Source organism: Neolamprologus multifasciatus, chromosome 23 (genome assembly GCF_963576455.1).
Source record: "Neolamprologus multifasciatus chromosome 23, fNeoMul1.2, whole genome shotgun sequence".
NCBI classification, from domain to species: Eukaryota; Metazoa; Chordata; class Actinopteri; order Cichliformes; family Cichlidae; genus Neolamprologus; species Neolamprologus multifasciatus.
In genome coordinates this window covers 31,755,116-31,776,962 of record NC_140460.1, presented here as the reverse complement: position 1 = coordinate 31,776,962, position 21,847 = coordinate 31,755,116, and the positions used below count along the sequence as shown (strand labels likewise).

The window sequence follows — 21,847 nt, the reverse complement described above, 5'->3', positions numbered from 1 at the left end:
GATTGACAATGCACTACTGCATAAGCGTGGAGTGTCCCTTACTCCATCCATTCATCCATTACTGCCAGTTTCAGAACACCACGCTGATGGTGACGCCCAGAGTGTTGAGCTTGAGGCTGCACTAACCAATAGGTGACATTCAGTCAATTCAATTCAATTTTATTTAAACAAAAGTTGCCTCAAGGAGCTTTATATTGTAAGGTAGACCCTACAATAATACATACAGAGAAAAACCCAACAATCATATGACCCCCTATGAACAAGCACTTTGGTGACAGTGGGAAGGAAAAACTCCCTTTTAGCAGGAAGAAACCTCCGGCAGAACCTCCGGTTGGGGTGAGAGAAGGAAGACAGGATAAAAGACATGCTGTGGAAGAGAGACAGGGATTAATAACAAGTATGATTTGTGGCAGAGAGGTCCATGAACACATAGTGAATGAAAAAGGACGTTGAAGAAGAAATACTCAATGCATCATGGGAATCCCCCAGCAGCCTAAAAATGATTGCTTCCAAGGCAGGGACCATGTTTGAGATCATTCATAGTGAGTTGCTGTTTTCATCTTTGGTGCATCAAGTCAAAGATAAAATTAAGTAAAAACAAATAAACAAATAAGATGGAGTCAATCTGCTATCATTCTGTGTTTGAACAGGGTCAAATTGGCAATTACATGCAATCTGTTTGTGATCATCCAGTGATTAAGTGTAATTAATCAGTGAAAATTTGTTGCCATCTGCATACACAGAAATTCACATTAACTACAGTATTTACATTCAGAGTTCAGCAAGAACTTCATAGATTTGAAACCGAAATTCCTCCATCAATATTAATGTTTTAAGTCCAAAACGACACAGGTGCTCAGCAACCCTGCTTTATAGGAATACAGGAATATCACAGGAATGCAAATAGCTGGCAACCAGTTGAGTTGGGCTCTTTATTTTTGCAGATGTGCTCTTTGGTGCAAACTGTTGCAAACCAATACAAAGTCTTGCCAATCTTTCTACATTTAAAAAGTCAATGGCAGTTATTTGCAGATCTTTTCCAGTCTGTCTGAGAATGATTGCAGTCATTCTGAGTCAGACTACAAGCAGTGGGAGACAGGTTGCTTCCCACCAAGCATTGCTGCAAGCTCTGAAGTCACCTTGCCATCGAAATCGGACACCGCAACTACTTCCACTTGGTTACCGAATGTGAAAAAATTCAATGCAATCGCCAGGCAACCACCAGGATTTTGTGACTGAGTCATTAAACATGGTGCTAACTGAGAGTGCTTCTGTATTACCTCTATATTAGTACAGGGATTTATGCAGATATGTGGACATAAGGTGAGCTGGTTACCACTGTTATGCCTGTGTGGGTTTTGTCCAGATCATCCAGCTTCCTCCCACAGTCCAAAGACATGCAGTTAGTAGGGTTAGGTTAATTGGTGATCTTAAATTGACCATATGTCTGAATGGGAGGGCCAAGGGGCATCTGGCTCTGTTAGCCCTGTGACAAACTGGTGATCTGTCTTGAGTGTGCCCCCCTCTCGCCCTACGGCAAACAACACGGGTTGTTGGGGGCTAGAAGAAAATGGATGTTAAGTGGCTAACCGCTAGTTAGCTTTGAACATCGCCTGTGTAACATCACCCATGTGACCTCTAGTATCATAGGTGATGTGGCAGGCTAACATAAAAGTAATGTGACAACAGTGTAACTAAAGTACTTCCTAGAGTAGTAAACAAGTAAATTAATGCATTTTTTATTCTAAATGCAATGTGTAATTTAGTTGCTGCTGGCCAAATAAAAATCTCATACTATAATGTGCACAGGAGCCCCGTCGAGCCTAGACGCTGTAACAAATGATCCTGTGGGAGACGTACTGACAGCCAAGTTCTGCATGGCTCCGCATGCCTCATCACCACTCACACACAAGTGCGTGCTGGTCCCAGGGTAAACTCCCACTGCATATCCCGTCAGCTCAGAGAAAGTGTCAATCAGCTCATCCAAGTCAGCTAAAGGGATGTGTCTACGCCAGCAAATACTGCCTGTCCTTGTCCTTCGCTACTTCTGACAGTAAATAATGCCCCTCTGGCCAGGATAGCTCTTTCATTCTGATTATTACACTTTATCATGCAAGGGAGGGGATTTTGCTGAACAAGTGAATACGGTTTCTTCACATCATCCCACCTGGGAAATGTCCAGTACAAACATTTTTTTCAAGGTAATTCTCAGAAATTCAGCAAGCCAAACCTTAAAAGGACTAAAGTCAAAGTGAAAATGAGTTTTAGGTGCTTCCATTGGACACCAGAGCTCTGTCTTCAGAAATAAAACCTACTGACACTCTGTCATTTGTCATCCTAATGAATGCAAATGACCACCAAAGCACAATTATCATCACACAGGGACCCATTAAAATCAACAAAAGTGAGTGGTTTTATCATTTAGAAAAATGCATTTGTGAGCACAGTGGTTCCCTGCTTCCTGTTTATCTCTCACGAGCAGCATGTGCTGAACATAAAAGCAGCTGCAATGTGGCAGCTATCATGAATATCATGAAAACTTTTCAAGGTAACAGACAGACACACACATTAGTGTCACATTACAAGGCGAAGCAGATCAGTGCTGCTGTTATAAATACTGCCTTGGTTCTGTTAACTGTTGATTTGCTGCCATCTTGTGCTGAGATTTAAAAAAGATCATTTGAATTTCACCATGTCGAAATGTTGTACGCTTTGCAAAATCTCCGCTCCACATCCAGGCTGATCTTGTGATTGGATCGGAGACTATGCAATTATGTGGGCTGCAAAGAAATGCCTGGATGAAATGTGGAGTGTGAGGAAATGTCTGTTAAAAATTTTGGTTAGCTGATGCTGATTTAAGAGTCTTTGATACAGTGCATCTAAGAATATAGAGCTGGTGAAGAAAGACGTAATAAAAAAGGGTTGTGTATTCAATGATTTTGATGTGGAATTATTCATTCTCATTCAGCACAGATACAGGTATGATTTACTCCTCTGTCTTCTTTAGTGTTTGCCCAGTTATAGACCTAAACATCAGCGTAACAAGTTAAGAAAATGCACCCAGCAAGGCCGAGCTTCTGACAAAGAAAGAAGAATAGAAACTCTGTAGAATTAAACAACAAGCATAAAGCAAATGTTCTTGTATTGACAAGAAGTAATCGTAGACAATTTTCACTCACTGACCGAGACAACTGCAAACCGCCCACTAGATGGCGCTCAATGCACACAGAGCGTACAAACGTGTAGAAGAAGAGGAGGGCGATACGGAAGTCGTGCGGGATTCATTTGTCCCTCCTGACTTTCCGTCGTTGTTTTGTAAAAGCATACAGTACGTGTAAATCGACAGGTACGGAACAGTGTGTACTTTTCCTGCTGTACTCCCAACGACACAATAACATTTGTTTTCTTTATTATGAACACGAAGGCGCTTGTGCTTTGCACTGCGCAGTGGTCTTTTTAAGGTCACGTGAAAACAGGAAGTGCTTTAGATGAACTCTTATTTAAAAAAAGAAAAAGTGATAAAGAGTAGATATCAGCTGACCGAACGACTCTCCTTGTGATAGCAGGTGCTAAAGCTAGCTGTGTTGTCAGCTAGCTGATAGTTGAACTTGAGGTATTTTAGAGGAATATTGTCTGTGTAGATTAATGCGTGAAATAAGTGTATTGGTCACATGTGTTTCCGCATGGGGGGGGACACATGCAGTCATTGCATCATACAAGCTATTTTAACTCGGCTGGTTAGCAAAGCTAACATTTGGGAGTTTTAATGTTTTCTTTTGTGTTTTCTGTTGGGAATAACAGTTTCTGTCTTCTTGTTACTCTTTCATCAAACAGGTTCAAGGATAAAAGGCGAGGGAAACTAAGCACAATGTCTAATGTAAGTGACCATTTTCCTCATGTTAATGTTATGGCTCATGCTAATGTTATGGGTACTGCTATTCACTTAGGCCAGAGTAGATTTTAAAAAGAATGTCTGATTGTCCAAGAAATGACTTTAAATCATTTTAAAACGCTGCACAATGACTTTGAAATGATTGAAACCAGTTACAGGCAGTACTAGCTGTTGGCCCATTCAGGCCAGTAACATTTTTATTCACCACTCAGGCGTAGCATTAAAGCAGACTGTCTGAAACCACTCGTCGCTAATGAGTAATTTGGGTTTTTGTCTTTTGGGGTTTTTGTTTTTTTTATAGGCATTATTTATTAAAAGGTCAAAACTTAATCAAACCACATGTTCAAATTGTGTAAATGCTAAAGAGAACAATATATTTTTATCTGTATCCAGCCAGAATAAAAACAACATAAAAATAAAAGATTAAGGGAACGCTAACTCATAAAAATGAGTTTGTAGCAGTAGTCTAAAGAAATGACACAATCAGTTGTCCTGATTGGTGGAGGGAGGCTGTTTCACAGTTTGGCCGCCACTACCTCAAAAGCACAATCATCTCTGGTTTTATAATCCGAGCAAGGGACAGTTAGGAGACCTTGGTTAGAAGATTGGAGAGGTCAGCTGGAGTGATAAGGTCTTAGAAGCTATGTTATATAGGAAGCTCATGTCCATGTGTTGAACTGTGCCATCCTTCTCCTCTTTATGAGATCAGTTCCAAAAAGATTTGAAAAATTTTAGTCTGATCACAGGAAAGTATTAAATTCCTCAATACTGCAACATATTGGATGCATCTGGCTCTTTATTTCCAGAGAACCAGAACTAAATGGCAGCATCCAGTTTGTCCTAAATAAAACATACAGTAAAAGTATGAAGCTGCAGACAGTCCACCGTGGGCAGGGCTGTTCCTGTTTCATGTATCTGTCTGTTAACACATGATGTCGTCTGTCTGCAGGTACTGTGTGGTCAAAGCAGGGCGGTCCTGTCTCGTGCTGCTGGCTGTCGAGCTTTAGCTTCTCTCAGGGCTGGAACAACCAGAACCTTCTCTGCTGCGAGCTCAGATGAGCCTTACATAGCGGTATCACACACAGACTCAGGTGAGTCGAACAGGAAAGGACGTCAGACAGTGTTGCAATGCAGTTTTCAGTAGTAAACTGTTTAGCATCTGTGGCAGCAAACGCTGACAAATCATCTTTGTCACGTCACTCCAGGCCCAAGGACCGTGTGGCCTGATGAGAACATGGGACCATTTGGACCTCAGGACCAGCGCTTCCAGTTGCCTGGTAACGCTGGGTTTGACTGCCACCTGGAGGGCATGGAGGACCAAAAGAAGGCACCGGTCCACAAGACAGTGCCTGATGTGCTGACGGTTCCAAGCAGCACAGAGAGACACCAGTTCATACTGGCCCAGTTTGTCAACGAGTTCCATGTAAGATTTTTGAATAGTTACGTTATGAGCTGTAACGCAGTCAGAGCTTTTAGGACTACAGTTCAGAGCAGAGAGAGAACAAATTAAAGTCAATGTCTTTGATTTATTTAAAATGTAAGTGAGCTGCTGTGGCTCATTGGTTACAGGAGAAACACAGATGTCAGTAACACTTCATTGTAAGAGTCCAAGTGTGACAATTAACAGTAAATAAATAAAAAGAGCTACATTTTTACCACTTTGGTCTGAGAGGGTGTGTGATTGTTTGTTTTTCAGGGAAAGCTGGGGCCTATTTCCACGAGAGTAAGCAAAGCTGAGCAGTACTTTAATCAGACAGAAACAGACTGTGCCATAAACTCCTGCCCAGAGCTGCTGAAGAAAGGTAAGAGAGATTCACCCAGCATTACCTTCGCTGACTGTGAGTGTGGGCAACACAAGCCAAAATGATATCTGGATATTTAAGGAGAATTTACGATAACGATATTTCTGATGATATAGAAGAAAAAATACTGAATAATGTCAAATTGTGGTCATAAATATTTTGTACTTGTAAATCAGACTGTGTAGTTGGGAGTTTTGTAACCTTGCAAACCAAAATATCTAAAAGATTGATGTTTGTGCATCTATAGATGTGTGTATTTAAAAAAAAAAAAAAAAAAAGATTTTACACATACAAGGCAAAAAACTACTAACTTAAAATTTTTAGATATTTTGGTTTGCAAGGTTACGAAACTCATTTCACAACTACAACAAACAGAATGGTTTGAGGCATGTCATACAGAGATGAAAATAGTTATATTTGGCTTTATTAACATACGTGCGCCTCTGTGTCTCAGATCTGGAGCAGTTGTTTCCTTCGGCGCCCACAGTTTCCATCACAGTGGTGACAGTCACGCAGACGAGCGGCCGGTCAGAGGACAAGGAGACAGAGCTGGATAGAGACCAGCTGCTAAGTAAAGTAAGTCCTCGTGTGTTGCCCATTACAGACTTCAGAGGTTGTAGCAGTTGGTGACTGTGACTTTGTCCTAACTGCAGTTTGTGAGCGGGGCAAAGGAGATTTGTTTCGCTCTGTGGACTGCAGGATACTGGGCAGACTTCATTGACCCAACAACGGGAGCAGCAGTGAGTAATTCTGTGTTCACTGTCCCTGTTCTTTACTGTCTCAAAGCATATACTTATTCTATGAATGAAGCTTACGTTAGTTTAATTTTCTTTGATAGAAAAATGTTGTATTGAACTAGTTGTCTGTAAGGTGGGAAAAGCCCAAACACAATATGAAGTGAAACCACACATGCTTATAAACCTTTTGGTTACAGTGTTTGGAAAATATGGAAAAATGTATTTTCCCTTGTAACATTTCTAGAGATTTTTCCCGTTAAACTTCCTGTCAACTCAAATTCTGGTAGTTCAGCTGTGAAAACTGAGGACAACAAACAGAACAATATTGTTTTAATAATGGAATTTTCCCCCCTTTCCTCAACAGTTCTTTGCGTCTCCATTGGGCGAAACCACACTGCGAACAGACAGTGAGCTGGGACATCGGGGCTTTCACATCGAGGTGTCGAGCTCCTGCACAGTCATCCGCCATATCCTCAGGGGGACTCCTTTGTTTGTGGGGACTATTTTCACCAACGCACCTGTTCAAAGTGCTGCTATTGCTAGACTTCAAGGATTTTCAGACGCACTCAATGATGAGGAATAAACTTTTTTTCTTTTTAAATAGAATAGAATCAAATTCAAACAGAAGGGTTCTGTTTATGGTTTGGAGAAGCCGCTAACGTTTCCTGTTATGGAGCTGGTTTGTATCAATGGGAAGTTGTGTAATGTTGTAACACAAAGCATCTGTGCAGACCTCGGTGTTGCTAAGGATCTAACTGACACTCTAATGCAGACGTCAGTGCTGTGTCTGACTGACAGAAGCGTTACCCTGCTCTGCATGCAGGGAGACACTCAGAGAAGAAACAATTTCACAATGTGATTCATCTGTAGACAATGTTCATATTTTACAGTTTGAGTATTTATGAAATACTGCGACAGATGTTCTACAGCTGTTGGTGCTAACTACCAGGAAAATCTTTCCGTTTCAAACACCTTAACATGTTAGCGGCTCATATTCTTTTTCCAGCAGCATGTATAGTGTTGGTTTTCTCTGATCTGTTGCACACAGTGTAAAGAAACGATGGAGAAATATTATAAATAGTTTCAGAAGATTTCAATTTATTATGGGAACAGCTCCCAGAATACACACTGACCTGAATGAACATGGACACACTGCTTATTAAATTATATTTATGTACTTCAGCTTTTTTGTGACTGGCTGTGTCTTGCAAACAGGTTTGAACAGCAAGTGGGCGGGGCTTCAGTGCTCTCAACCAGTGCTCTGATGACCATATTAGGGAGTCCTGAGAGCTTGAAAAAGGAAGGCAACTGGACTTCTTTAGGTTTTAAAAATCCAGATGTCTTCTCTTATTATTATTTAAGTCTATAATGATCTGGATGACTGAGAACCTTCAATAGATAGCATATTAGGGGTGGTCAGCATCATCACGCAGAGCCAGGAGTAGAAGACATATCTGAGACAGTGTTTAGAATATTATGAAGCCTGAGCTTTTGACTCAGAGATGTTTATTATGAGCTATATACAAAGTAACATTATAAATATAACAGAAATGCAGATCAACTATTAAAAAAGTGGAAAAGAAGAAAGGAAACCAAAGTTGAATAAGTTGTCTTACATATAAAAATGGCTTTAAACCTTCAGTTACTGAAACACGCAGCCAACACAGGTCCCAGTTCTGCCGCTACATGTACCAGCTGTTCTCTTTCTACGTGTTTTCTTAAATGATGTCTCCAACACGTCCAGCTGTGAAGATGACAACAATGATGGCGATGATGATGTAGCACAGCGCTCTAGAGTGAAGACTCCCGCTCAAACTAACCAAAGGAGAAATGGAGGAAAAAATGGCACTGCTGTCATTTCTGGGCACCAACACGTTGCAGATGTTCCCCTCACAGCAGGAAGAGCACACCTGAGGGACGAGAGGAAAGCCTATCACGTTAAGGTTGAGGAGACATCTGAAGGCAGAGCTCTCCACGTACCTGGTAGCCAGTATCGGCAACGTCAGCACAGCCAGTGAACAGACACTCCTCCAAGGTGGCGCAGCGCTTGGTCACAGACACACTTTCCCCACTTCTATCCATCATGTGGAGGGTGGAGCAGTATTTAGTATCTGAAGGACAGTAAAATTCCCTTCATGTGACCAATTATGTCTTAATAACTTGACAGATTCACAGGCAGCCCCAATATGAGGAGTACAAAGTTTAAAACTGCCAACAAATATTTAAATATAGAAAGATAAGAAGTACCAAACGGTACACTTCAGTGCATGACACTTTCAGCTTTTGGTGATCACAGTTTGTTTAGAGAGTTGGATGGCAGGTAGATGATTTTCAGATTCCACAGTGGGCTCTGGCCCTACTGAGTTTGGGAAAACGTGTTTCCATCAACTCTGTCTCACTGCACATTAATTAGCATCTCCCTCCACTCACCTCCAAAACCACCTGCAGCAAATGGTCTGATTCTGCTGTAGGCCACTTCCACTTAAAAGGGAGTTCTTCCTTCCTACCATCGCCAAATCTCATAGATTGTCTGATCATTGGGTTATCGCTCTAATATTATACCTTTCTACATAAAGAGCCCCGAGATGACTGCTGTTGTGTGCTGATGCTTTACAAGTAAAAATGAAATCATGTTTGTATTTTATTGTGAGTAATATCGCATATTTTATATATAGTTTTTATAACACATCAATATCTTGAGCGATAACATTGCACATTTATTGAGTAGTGATGCATTAATTAATCATGAAGGTAGGATAACTGTGTAAGAATATGTTTTGTTTTTTATAAATGATTTTTAATTCATTTAAATTATAAATGAATTACTAAATTATTATAAATATTTTTCATATCAATCTATTTTATTTATTTGAATCATTTTGTTGATGTTCGTTTGTAGCGCATTCCCAAAGAAACACGTTTCTCAAGAGAAGTCACTTAAACTGACATCTCCTTGAGCAGGCAGCCACAGATGAATCAAAAGCTGACGTACCCTTTGGACAGTACACGTCCGGGGCCCAGCGGTTGCAGTCATAGTTATCTACAGCATCTTGGCACGTGAAGCACTTGAATCCGCCAGGGTAAGGTGTAGCTGTGGAGACACAACTGTATTCAGTTTTAAATTCAATAAGGGAAGAAGGTGTGTTTTCATTCCTGTCCTGTGTGTAATATCATTCCTGCAGAAAGGGACCTTCATTCATCAACCTTCTGGGGTGTTTTTTTTTAATTAGCTCATTCAATCCCTGTACACATTCTCCGTGTTTCTGGATGATTTCAGAGTCATTATAACGGAGACGAATGTCCTAAAATTCGCCCACCCCTGCCTTTTCCTGGCTTCTGACATGGTTATGAAGATACCCTCAAAGCACAGATAGGACCAGAAGATGTGAAGGGCTTGTTAATCAAAGCTGGAGGGGCCCCCAAACCAGGTGCACTTTGGTACGAATCTTCCTGAAACGAGTTTCCATCTTATCCCGAGGCTTGTTTTTCCGAGGTGCCCCGACTTCCTTGCAAAGAAATGTGTGTTAGGTTTTTGGGGATTGGATACTTGGCTCAGGTTTGGATGTAAGATAGACAAAGCTCTTAAAGTATATAAATTATGACTCTCATAAGTATTCTCATAGCTGAGAATCAAATCAAAACTGCTGCTGTTTTTACATAGTAAAACTGTTTTCATATTTCTTGTACCATTTCTATTTTGATGTATTTGTTTAATTCACATGTCACAATGTTCACACTGTTCAGGTTTGATGCTTTTCTTATTAAAATAAAGTGCTGTATGACTGTGGCCTGTAGTATAGCGCACTTTAAAGGTTACGTAAATAAATGTATATACCAGTCTTTTTTTGGTTCAAATTAACTGCAAGTTCATCCCAGACCAATTTCATTTTATATTAACATTATTTGTTGCAGAAAAGGTTTTGAAAAAGCCAAGTGTGTCGCTATGAGTCTTAAGACTGTGTTTGTGTTGTTCACAATTCCACTAGGCCGAGCAATTTGTGCACCTACAATGCCATATATGACATCATGTTATTTTTGTTGACAATACTAACATTTAATTTTTATCCCCAAAACATCAGTTTTCTGTGGGATATTACGACACTATCACTTTACCTAGGAACCACCTAGCAGCAGGTTAAAATTAGCTGCTTTTTTTTCTTTACATACTTAAAAACACCCTGTTGTTTTATCAGTAACCTCTGATTTGCCCCCAATAAGAAAAATTGAGTAAGTAAGTCATGATTGATGTAGACAAATAATTTCCATAAGTTCTCGATGGGCAATTGAAATGTGTGAATACAAAGTGACAAAACTGCTTTTTTTGGTCATTAGTAACACAAAACCCACTGGTCTACAATGCTTTGTATACCACAGTGGGGAACATTATGCATATATTACTAACTGTGTTAATAACTGAGACTGTCATCTGACTGTTACTTTAGAAAGGGCAGTGGCATTAGCATAGGTGCACTTTCTTGGTAAATACATTGGACACTTAATCATTTAAAATAAAACAAGCTGTTGTCCAGTTTTTTGTTTATTCTAGGCAGAAATTTCTGTCTTATATTGAAAAAAATCTACTAAAACTACTAAATTAAAACAAATCATGTTACTGTCTAACATGCTTCTCATTAAAGTAAGACACTTTAGCAGTTTTACTGGATATTTATGTTTTAGCACATTTCATATATTAATTTAAATATTTGTATTTTGACTTTTAACTATTAGTTCTTTAATTCATTCAGTGTGTGAATAAACATGTATAGTATATCACAGTTGTTTTGTTCCTTTCACATCCTTATAAAGTCCCTACTTTATGCAAATCAGAGATGGATAAGCGGAAAATGTAAAAACTTCCTGATTTGAGATGAAATGACCCATGTGTATACATTTATATGGATCATTTTAACCGCATTTTGAAATAATAATAAGAGTTGTAAAGTGCTGAATCAGAATATACAGGTAACCTAACGAGTGAAAGGTGTTTTAAGCTAGGGAGAAATCATTGGTAATGGAAATTCAGCTCAGGTGAACCTCTCAGTTTGTCTCTATTCATGTGAGTCCTGCAGCTCATTTTTACATGAAGGCTCTGGCAGGTACACAAACTGTACAAACAAGCTTCTGGTTGTGAAACTTTGGGTTAATTAACAATATGTCATTTGGTCAATCACCTTCTGATTTTCTGCTTATTTAACAATTATACTGATTACTAAAAAAGAAGCAATAAATCTGTAGCCTGTGTCATAGATACTCTCCAAAGATTTATGGATACTCATCAGTCTACTCCACGTCTCTGACTCAGGGATCAAACAAGGACCAGCCACTTTTCAGTCAAAGAGCAATCCTGTTATTCTCAACAAAGACACAAACCAGTCGCTTTGATGATCTTGAACCGCATCCTTGTGTAATGAGTTTCCAAGATTTTTTTCAGGAATTTTGAAAAGGGATTCATCAGTGTTATTTCCAAGAATTAATTCCAAATAAAGATGAAATACATTTGATCTTTTAAAGGTGCAAGTAGCAAATAGCAGAACTGTAACTTGTAACTGGAATAAGTTCACTTAATATATGTTAGTGTTTTAAGAACACACATTTCAATCAGTGTAATCTATGTTATAACAGCCCAAATCTGTTGCTTTTGTTTGTCTGTCATACGTCAACAGTTGAGAGAATGAAAGCTGCAGAACCAGCTTACAATCAGAGAAGGATGCCAACTATACTTTTATATATTTATATTTGAACATATTGTAATGAACTGTTGTTTTGGCAGCTACAACTAATTTAAATACAAAACAAAACTTTCCATTAAGTTTCATTTGTGCATGTGTTGCGTTTAAATGCTTCTGTACTCACTCGTTATTCATTCAGTTAACATGACTTTTGTACCTTTGTAACATTTATTTATTCAAATAAAACAACAGTTTTGTTTTCTACACCATGCTTGCTTTCTGCTTTTCTTGCAGCTTGTTTCCGATAGATATTATTAAAATGTTCCATTCAAGTTCAGTGCACGCTATTTAAAAACAATGTCGCTAATGTTATTCAGTCATATTCAATATCAAACCTTTAAACAAATTGAGATGTAAAATAGTACTCTTATACTCCTACTTGAGGGGTGCAGCAGGATGATATCCTTCATGGTGAAGTCCCGTGACTGCGCAGTTTTCACCCAGTCAGTGATGGTGGTCAGCAGCAGGACCCAGGCCACTGTTGGCCAGGCCTCCATTATTGGACCAGAGTGTCTTCATGCACTTAGGCCTGTTGAACATGAGTGGATTAAAATGACAATATTAGAGAATCTTACACGGATAAAGAATGTAAACACTCAGCCTCCCTGAGCTTTTTTCAAAGATACTACAGAGTCTTTTTAATGTATTGTTTTTTTAGTGTACAAGAAAGCATGATTAAACCACAGTTGAACTCAACGAAACATCAACAAAAGGCTTCAAGTGGCTAATAATAGAACCAATAAGTCTATAAACGTGACCACCTGTGTTCCTTCTCATGCAGTGAGCCTGCTTCATTAATCAAATGTCAAAGGAACTCTACGAGCCAGCTTTAAGCCTCAGCATCCTTTTCTGGATTTAACAGATAATGACAGTGCTGATATTTTCATATTTTACTCAAGAAACTGAACACTGGTCATGTAAACCTATATTAATGCTCATTATTTTAATGCCAATCAATAAAACTCTCTAGAAACTATTCTTGAACTAATCTGAAGGTAATATGAAGTTTATAGGTCTGTAGCAATTGACCCTGCAGAAAGTTGGTATCCTCTGTGGACTATGCAACCCAGCATCCACTGACCAGCATCACCAACTGCAGGAGCCACCATAGAGGTCAAGTGTGGTGCATATCAGCTGGAATGGGAGAGGACCTGGTGGGCCGATCCCTGACTGTTGAAATTAGCTCTATTGACACAAAATGTCACATGTCTCGTGGAGAAGGAGACTGAGCTAGTGGTTGAGGTTATTGGAATCAATCTCCTGGAAAGGGCCTGGCCTCCCTCCAGTCTGGGGTTGCCCTTGGTGAGAGATTGCGAGCAGGGGTAGGTAGGTATACTTGTATCCCCCATTGGAGTACTTTCTATACGTTGGGGTTCTCCCCGTGGAAGAGAGTTGTCCCTGACTATTACTTCAGCTTATGCACCAAATTATACTTCAGAAGTACACACAGCCTTCCTGTAATCACTGAAAAAAGGAGTATGGTTTGGGTAACCTGTGGGACTCCAGAGGAAGCTGACAGGTACCAGCTGGCAGATTGCAGCTTATGTAGTAGCTGAAGCAAAAAGTCTAGTGTGGGAGAAGTTTGGTGAGGTCATGGAACAAGACTTTTGGTCAGCGTTGAAATGATTCTGGCAAACCACCAGATGACTCAAGAGGGAAAAGTGGTGCTCTATCTATCTATAGGGGTTCTGCTGACTTCAGCTGAGGGTATAGTCGGAATTCTTCAAGGATCCCCTCAATCCCAGTGACAATGCTTAGAGAAAGCAGAGTCTGGGGACGATGGGGACAACTTGCCCATTACTAGGAGTGAGGTCATTGAAGCAGGTAAACAACTACTTGGTGGCAGGACCAGTAGGGTGGGTTCCTTAAGCCTCTGGATGCTATGGGGCTTTCTTGGTTGACATCCCCCTGCTACATCACATACAGATCTGGGGCAGTGCCTCTGAACTGGCAGACTGGGGTGGATGTTCCCATCTAAGGTTGACCAGAGGGTGTACTCAAATTGCAGGAGGATCACACTACTCAGACTCCAAAGGAAGATGCACGTCAACGTACAAGAGAGGAGACTATGTCCTGAACCTTGGACTCAGGCGGAACAAAGCAGTTTTCTTCCTGGTCATGGACCTCTGGACTCTTTGGGTTGTGTTGGAATTTCCCAGTCAGTCTACATGTGCTGACTGTATTCAGTCACATGTGTAAATGCTGTTAAATAATGTTCTGTGTAGAGTTCATGATGTGGATGATTGATTTATAATGGGTTACATAATTTCATGAATATATATAGTTAGTGTTAAAAATATCTTTATTTGAAATGTACATGTGTAAAGTGTAAGAGCTGGTGTCTCATGAGAATACCCTTAACGAGAGTACGCAAGACCTTTCGTGGACTGCGAGGGAGCAGATGTCTCTCATGAAGCGTGTTAAGCTAAAGGTTTATTAAAAGAAAAGCACCACAAGGACTTAAGGACCTCTTTTCAAGACAAACAGTCAATGAGGTAGTTGTCATTTGTTTTTATTTGTGTTTGGACTTAATATGTGTACTGTAAAGTTGCTAACTGGTTTGTACTGTTCACTCGTGACCAGTTCTCACGGCGTATTGGCGTACTGGTGTACTGGTGATGGTGAAGCTAAGGAGGAGAGAAAGCCCAAGTAATAAACGCCCGTTTCAAAGAACCGACCAGTGTCTGTGTCGTGAAGAGAGCTACAACATGCAGCTTCAGGAGCATGGAGTATCTGGCTTGTTGCTACGAGCCATTCAGCCCCTGCACAACCGCAGTGATAGTTTGGTCCACATTGCCAACAATAAGTCAGAGTCATTGTAGTAAAGCTATTTATTTTGCTATAATTAAAGCCTCATAGAGGATTTTGCGATTGTATTGATATTATATCTCAATCCTGAGCTTTCAGTTAGAGTCCAGTCAGAACACTCCCTCTTTTTAGATTCACTGAGACGTCAATCAGTGAATTACACACCAGATGACCTGGTTTTATCCCTGACTTTTATGTTTTATCCCCAGGCACTGTGCCAGACTGTGGGGCTGTAAATGCTTGTTTTCTTTGCATTATGCATGCCCCAGTAAAATGGATCCACATCTTTACTTTGGTCCAAACACCCATAATGTGAAGTGCTACAAGAACACACTTGTTTTACTTCCAACACAAAGACATGATTATAAGTCATAAGACCTGAAACTAAAATAATTTCATTAAAAGGAAGCTTAGTAACTGATTGACCACATACATTTTCAGGCTAAAATGTTAATTTTCAATGAGTCCAGGTTCTCAAATGTGAAAATGAATGCGACAGTGTCTAAGTGGTAGTTAATATTCAGGATTAAAATAATTAAAACCTCCTCTCTAGATTTGCATGTCTTTTCAGCATGTGAGAAACTAATAAACACACGAAAACACAAAAAGGTCTGTAAATCAGGCTTAATAACAGGATTAATCTAAAGCCTTCACAGCGGTCTCCTAGTCTTCAGAGAGGTCTCCTCCTATTGCATTCATCAAGCTCCTCGAAGCACAGTGCTACTGTATAGCTCTTAATCATACGCTGTATGCTGAAAGAAAAACTTGAGATTAGGTCCCAAACTTTGAGCTGTCTGAAGGATCCCTGGCTTTGCCTGCAGTAAAATCTGTTTTTAGGTCTGAGAAGAGAAGGCAGGAGTGCAGGGATTACATACAAAGGCTCCCTGTTATAACTGGGGGGATGGAGAGGGTTCAATCAGCACCAAACAACTCCTTCGGTCCCAGTTAAAAGGCTGTAGAAGGCTAAAAGAATCTGAAGGAGAGTCTGCCAAGACAACAGGGGATGAAGTTCAGAGATAGTGTAAACTGTAGATTGTTATCTGTTTAGTTACACATCTGGATGCATCCACACATTACAAAAAAACTAATGTGATGCAGATATATGAGCTAAATTGAAAGAAATGGCTCGGCGTTTAAGATGAATCTTATGAATATGTATTACTTGATATGCACTAATGAAACAAGTGACAGACCCAAACTGTCGTATGGACATCATGAAGTTCACGATTAGAATTATTTGCACTTCATTTTTGGCATAAAAGAAAGTAATGTGCAGAAACATGTGCATCTTGTTACATCTTAGAAGAGAAGATGTGGAGGCAAATATAATGAAAGACTAATTAGTGACAGAACACAACTGGAAACTACAATATGTCACATAAAAAAGTTCAAAACAAAAAAGAGCAAAACATTAATTGATCTAATAATAATGGCGGCTCTAGTGGTTCCAAACCATTTCAGTTAACTATACCTCCACAGCTATGTCAAATAAACTCAAATATCACCTCACTGATGATGAGATTATTTCAGTGCAATTTAACCTGATTTTTTTTTTTAATTGAACAATATTTAATTTTGCTGTGATATTTACAATACAATCGAACTTGAATGCAGGGTTAGTTAAATTATGTACTTTTGTAGTACAACCATTTCAACATCATAATTTATCTGTGTGGTCACTGTATTAGCTTTTTACATGTATCATTTGGCCATTATTTTGAGCAATTTTATTTAACCACCTGTCCCCTAATGCTATGCAGCTATCTTAAATGTTAAATGTTAATCCAATAATGTTAGCTTGATACTGGATATTCATTATACACAGATTTTTTTTATTATTATTATTTTCAACTACTATTTCAACTACTAAGTTTAGACATGAACTAATAGTATATAATAGTGTAACCCATATATAAATATAAATTATTTATTTTAACCATTATCTGTGCTGATGGCTAATTATTAGCCATTATGGCAACCATTATCCAGTGCCAAATTGTCATAATATATGGTATGTATATTAAGTTTTTATTGCAATTTTTAGCAAATAACTACAACCTTATTTACGGTAAATAGCTTTTAGCCAAATTTCTTAACTGCTATGAAATGTTAGCTAACTATTGAAACTGAACAGTCTCAGTAGGTTTGCCTGAATATTATCATTATCATTTTAGCTAATTTAACACTTTTCCCATTACATTTTAAACTTCAGCTAACTTTTTCTCTTGTTTTAGCTATTATATTTCCAAAATCATAATGTTCTAGTGTTGCACTTGACTCAGAATGTCTTCATTTCCTTCAGTTTACACCCAGGCAAACTCAGTTGTTGAGCTAATAGATCTAATTTAGTAAAATCCACTAACTCACCCTGCAGTCTGACCTGACAAAAATAGCTGGCTTATTGCTCCAAATTGGTCATGTGTTTCAAAAGAATACTTGATCAACATTTAGACCACCAGGGTTGACTTTGAAGTTCAGCAGCTCAGCTCTATTGACCAGACACATATGGCAGGGGCTTAACTTCTTTCATTCCACTGATTTTCTCCCTATCTATACTCACGTCAGAGATAATTGACTGCATTCACACAATTCTTGTTTCTCTTGTATAATTGGGTGGTTGAAATGTCATAAATATAAAGTCCCCTTCCCAAGCATTGGCATCTGGATTTACTGACACACTACATCACTGCGTGATTTTTGTAAGGTTCTTGCTTAGCTCATAAAACATCTGACATTTTAACATTGTTTAACATGACCAAAAAGGTCACAGTTGGCCAGACACTCTAAATGAATGTAGTCTCCTTACTGCCTATTTGTATTAGCTGATTCATTATGATACATAAATCAAGATAATATGACGAGCAGACATTCCTTAGAAGTACATGTGACCTGTGCTATATAACATTCATAATTGGATTATTATCTCTTGTTATCTCTAAAGCCTGTCCAACTTTAAACTGTAACCTATTGTGACCAAACTACAAAACTTGGCTTTAAAACCACAAAACAGTCGTGCTGAGAGGTCAAGTCTAAAGAACTGAACTTTGTAAGTGTGTATTTTAAATTTTCATCAACATTTGGGTAGCATAGCTTCCACACTATAAGGAAGGATTTAATTGAGTCCAATACAATATTTTTGCAATGTAGCTGCTCATATTTATATGTAAAATAGGGGTGTGAGACATGTAGGTCAGGACCAGAACTGACCCAAAAACTCCAGGTTTTGTTCTTTGGCACGTGTACTTTGAAGGCAATGCAATAAAAACATGTAGTATAAACTGTACTTTTTGAAAAGAAAGGCAGATTAAATATAGCTTTATTGGTTTGGCGACACTTCAGAATAAACTGGGTTATATGCGGCCCATGAACTCAAATGTAATGTTCTTATAGCTGTCAAAATTATTCAATCATTAAGCAGAATATAATGTAGATAATACTTTACGGACTGTAGGCGCACTTCAAACAAAGTCTACCACATTAAAAGCACCATGGAAACTTGTGTAATCACAGTAAATTTACAACTTTTAACAAGGTACAAAGATTTACTGGGTTCCCACATAGTTCAGTTTAAAATCATATGCTGTCTCCACAACTATATTTGCTCTTCACTGAAGTGGTGAATATGAACTAAATCTCACGATCAAAAACATGACAGCATTTCATGAAATATCATATCTTCAATTCATCTAAACTTAACGCTTCTCAATTGCACTGATGCGCACTGAATTGATTTAAACTTACATGTGTTAGTACAACTTCACTCTACGACTTTATCGCAACACTTTTTTAATAAGAACTTACCAGCTTTAAATGCGCGATAGGACGCTCTCCATTCGGCGCGGATGAAGCTCAGAAACTAGTGAAGTGCAGCTCGGCGCAGCTGAGGAGGGGAGGGGGAGGCTGCAACGTCACAGACATCGGCACTCCCACGAATAGAAATGGATCATACAAAAAACAATGTAGGCTCATGTTTTTTAATTCACCTTTTTTTCATGGCGGGGATTTATATATTATATATGGCAATGCACTGATATACAAAAATTTCCCTTTATGATTTTTTTTAAATACGCATTTTGTTAGTTATCAAAATGTATTACTTTAATAAACTAATTAATAAGTATATGTATGCTATTTTTCTTATTTTTAATTTTTTTCTTAATTTAATAAAATACTTTTTACAATGTTTTTTTTTTTTTTTTTTGCCTGTCCCGTTTGGCTCTTTTGCCATCAGAATTATTGTCTAAAGGCGAAGAAAGATGCCCAACGGATTTTCTTTACCAAATTGACCATCCCAGCTTTGCCGTAATGGTCCATTTGATTCACCTTTTATTCTTTATTTTATTTTCACTTGCTGAATACGGGACAGACTTGACGGGGGAAAGAAAAGGGAGAAAGAAAGAGGGAAAGAAAAACAGTTGAGAAGAGGGACGGGGGAGAAGGGCAAAAAACAAAAACCAACAGAATAAGCAGAAAAAAAAATACATATATCGATCACCTGGATCACCTGTTGAGAAAGAAAAAAGAAAACAAGCAGAAGAAAACGAGAGTAATACAATAAACAACATCACAATGATATATGGGAATATGACAGTAAATACTAAATATTAAACATTATTGTGCAGCACGTAAGATCGACAGCACAGTGTGCTTTGAGGTAGGAGCCAAAAAGGGTGTAGTTTGTGTGTGTGATCACCCGTGTGTACACCTGTAAGCATGGACGCGCTTGTTTTTTAAAAGGTTCCTTCATGTAATGATCTGCTAGAGGGTGTGGGGGGGCCACTGCCCCGTCCTCCAGGGCATGAAGCAGGTATGAAGGAGATCAAAACTCCGGACATCCAGAGGCCCCCAGAACACAAGAGACCAAGGAAGACCAACAGAGGGGCAGCTGCACCACTGTCCCAGAAAGAGCTGAGGAGAGTCCCAGATGAGGGGTCATTCAGCAGCCACGGAGCAGAAGCCAGGGGGGGTTGCAGTGACGTGCCCGTGAGCTCCGCCGGCAGCCAGCTGTGCCTGAGTGACCGAGCCCCAGGCCGAGAGGCCGAGGGCACCCCACCCCCGAAGTGGCCCGAGCGAGCCCCAGGCTCCAGGCCCCGATAAGCAGCCGCCAAGGAGTGAGCTGGTGTGTACCTGGACGCCCATCCCCGGACACAAAGAACCACCAACGCACCGATGTCTGCGGGCGTCTGCCACCGGCAGGGGAAGTGGTGGGGGGAGATAGGCCTCCATACCTTGGAGGGCCTGAGATGTCCACAGAGAAGCGCCTTGAGGCGACTTTTGTTGTGATTTGGCGCTATATAAATAAAATTGAATTGAATTGAATTGAATAGAGGTGGCGTCTGATACCCAACCTGACATATAGACACAGACATACAGGCACACACAGATACAAACATCCATTCCCACCCTCATGCTCTCATATGCACTTACTCCACACTCAACCAACGTGGAGACAGACATAAAGAGACGCTGTACACACAATCACACTCCCCCTGCGTACTCTACAAACTAGGTACCCTTGCCCCTGGAGGGGGGAACTGCACCCAGACCCAGGTGGTGCTACCTTTTTCCCTGCGGTGGGGAGAAGCAGACTGCCCCGACTCTTCAGCAACAGGGAGGCCCCACACTCCAGACCCCAGTCGGATGGCCAACTCCTCCTCCTAGCCCCCCCGCTCCAGCAGGTCGCAGAGAACGGGGGGTGAGAGAAGACTCCTAACCTCCCTCCACCCGCTCATTGTAGTGTTGATGTATGTGTGTTCTAAGGTGCATTTAAAACCCAGGAGGGCATGGAGCTACCTGTCAGAGAGCAGCAGGTAAGCGCATAGCCCCTCCTGCTAGCCCTCAATGTCTACGTGTATTTAAAATTGAGAGGTGGGCAACGACGCCAGGGGTGAGGTGTACACCCTGATGGTAATTTGGATTCCGTGTGGCGTGCCCACCCCCAAGATCCTATATGTATGTGTAATGAGAGTGTGAGTAATGTGAATGTCTAAGTTGTGGGATAAAATTGAGGCAGAGGCAGCCAGAAGGGGACAGAGGGGGGGGTTACCTCCTCTGCACCCTGGTGACACACCCCTACTCCAAGGCCCTGCATGTGTGGGTGGTTGTGGTGGAGCGGGAAGAGGGAGGCAGCTGGAGATGGGGAGGGAAGGAAGGGAGGGGCAAGTGACCCCTCCCTGGGGCCAGCTCCCCCGCTGACCCCAGTAGGCACCCCCATACTCCGCGACCCGCCAGGGAAAGGGGGCACAGGCCTATCCGAACCGGGGCCCAGTGCAGCAGCGCCGCCCGGCCCCACAGAGCCCGGGACAGTCCACCCAACCCCACCACAGAGAAAACTGCACCCACCCCATCATCCACTCATCTTCCAGACTACATAAGACAATAAACGCCCAGGCTGAGATCTTCCTCCACCTCTCCTGTATCTCCCCCTCTTGCAGAGAGAGTTCCTGAAGAGAGGAAAGCGCCAGGGCTGGGCCCCCATACACCCACCCGCCCACAACCCCGACAACACACCAGCCAGGGCCCCAGGCCAGAGCCGGAGCGCCCCCAGAACCTCACGCCCGTCCCGGACCCACCCAGGGGCAGCCAGGCTACCAGGTCAGTAACCCCCGTCCATCAGCACAGACCCTCCCCTAGCCCTGCTGCACGCAGCCAAGAGGAAACTGTCACCTAAGAGCCAACAGAGCCCCTAATTGGCCATGACCGCTACCCCGGGTTGAGCCCCCCTTTTTACAATGTTGCTGAAGTTTAAGTGAATGTGGGGGAGCTGGCCCTAGGGAGGGGCATCCTCCCCTCCCTTCTTTTCCTTCCCATCCCCGGCTACCTCCCTCTTCCTGCTCCACCACACCCACCCACACAGGTAGAGCCTTGGGGTGCGGGTGT

General features: G+C 40.8%; 2 protein-coding genes across 5 annotated transcripts; one reads left to right on the top strand and one right to left on the bottom strand.

Moving 5' to 3' along the window:
• The first annotated feature begins 3,258 nt into the window (after nt 1-3,258).
• Nucleotides 3,259-7,613, top strand: mmadhca (metabolism of cobalamin associated Da). 4 transcript variants are annotated; one of them, XM_085151800.1, is made up of 8 exons: nt 3,259-3,346; nt 3,835-3,877; nt 4,842-4,983; nt 5,098-5,315; nt 5,589-5,694; nt 6,149-6,270; nt 6,348-6,434; nt 6,796-7,613. In XM_085151800.1, the coding sequence occupies exons 2-8, from the start codon at nt 3,869-3,871 to the stop codon at nt 7,012-7,014; spliced, it is 903 nt and encodes a 300-aa protein (XP_085007926.1). In that variant the 5' UTR covers nt 3,259-3,346; nt 3,835-3,868; the 3' UTR covers nt 7,015-7,613. The 4 variants fall into 4 exon arrangements, with proteins under 4 accessions (XP_085007926.1, XP_085007925.1, XP_085007924.1 ...); XM_085151799.1 differs by lacking the exon at nt 3,259-3,346 and adding an exon at nt 3,353-3,566; XM_085151798.1 differs by lacking the exon at nt 3,259-3,346 and adding an exon at nt 3,353-3,613.
• lypd6 (LY6/PLAUR domain containing 6) lies at nt 6,972-20,216 on the bottom strand. Its single transcript, XM_085151801.1, has 5 exons — nt 18,770-20,216; nt 12,540-12,689; nt 9,424-9,522; nt 8,412-8,542; nt 6,972-8,341 (listed from the first exon to the last, which is right to left on the bottom strand). Exons 2-5 carry the CDS (start codon nt 12,655-12,657, stop codon nt 8,150-8,152), a joined length of 540 nt encoding a protein of 179 aa, XP_085007927.1. The 5' UTR covers nt 12,658-12,689; nt 18,770-20,216; the 3' UTR covers nt 6,972-8,149.
• Nucleotides 20,217-21,847: the final 1,631 nt, after the last annotated feature.

Excerpts from the sequence above, each read along its gene's own strand:
- mmadhca (XM_085151797.1), top strand. The coding sequence starts at position 3,767 with ATGTTTTCTTTTGTGTTTTCTGTTGGGAATAACAGTTTCTGTCTTCTT. Across the intron at positions 5,316-5,588 it reads AGTTTGTCAACGAGTTCCAT|GGAAAGCTGGGGCCTATTTC; the intron begins GTAAGATTTTTG and ends TTTGTTTTTCAG. Across the intron at positions 6,435-6,795 it reads ACCCAACAACGGGAGCAGCA|TTCTTTGCGTCTCCATTGGG; the intron begins GTGAGTAATTCT and ends TTTCCTCAACAG.
- lypd6 (XM_085151801.1), bottom strand. The coding sequence starts at position 12,657 with ATGGAGGCCTGGCCAACAGTGGCCTGGGTCCTGCTGCTGACCACCATC. Across the intron at positions 9,523-12,539 it reads CATCCTGCTGCACCCCTCAA|CTACACCTTACCCTGGCGGA; the intron begins GTAGGAGTATAA and ends GTGTCTCCACAG. Across the intron at positions 8,543-9,423 it reads GGACGTGTACTGTCCAAAGG|ATACTAAATACTGCTCCACC; the intron begins GTACGTCAGCTT and ends ACTGTCCTTCAG.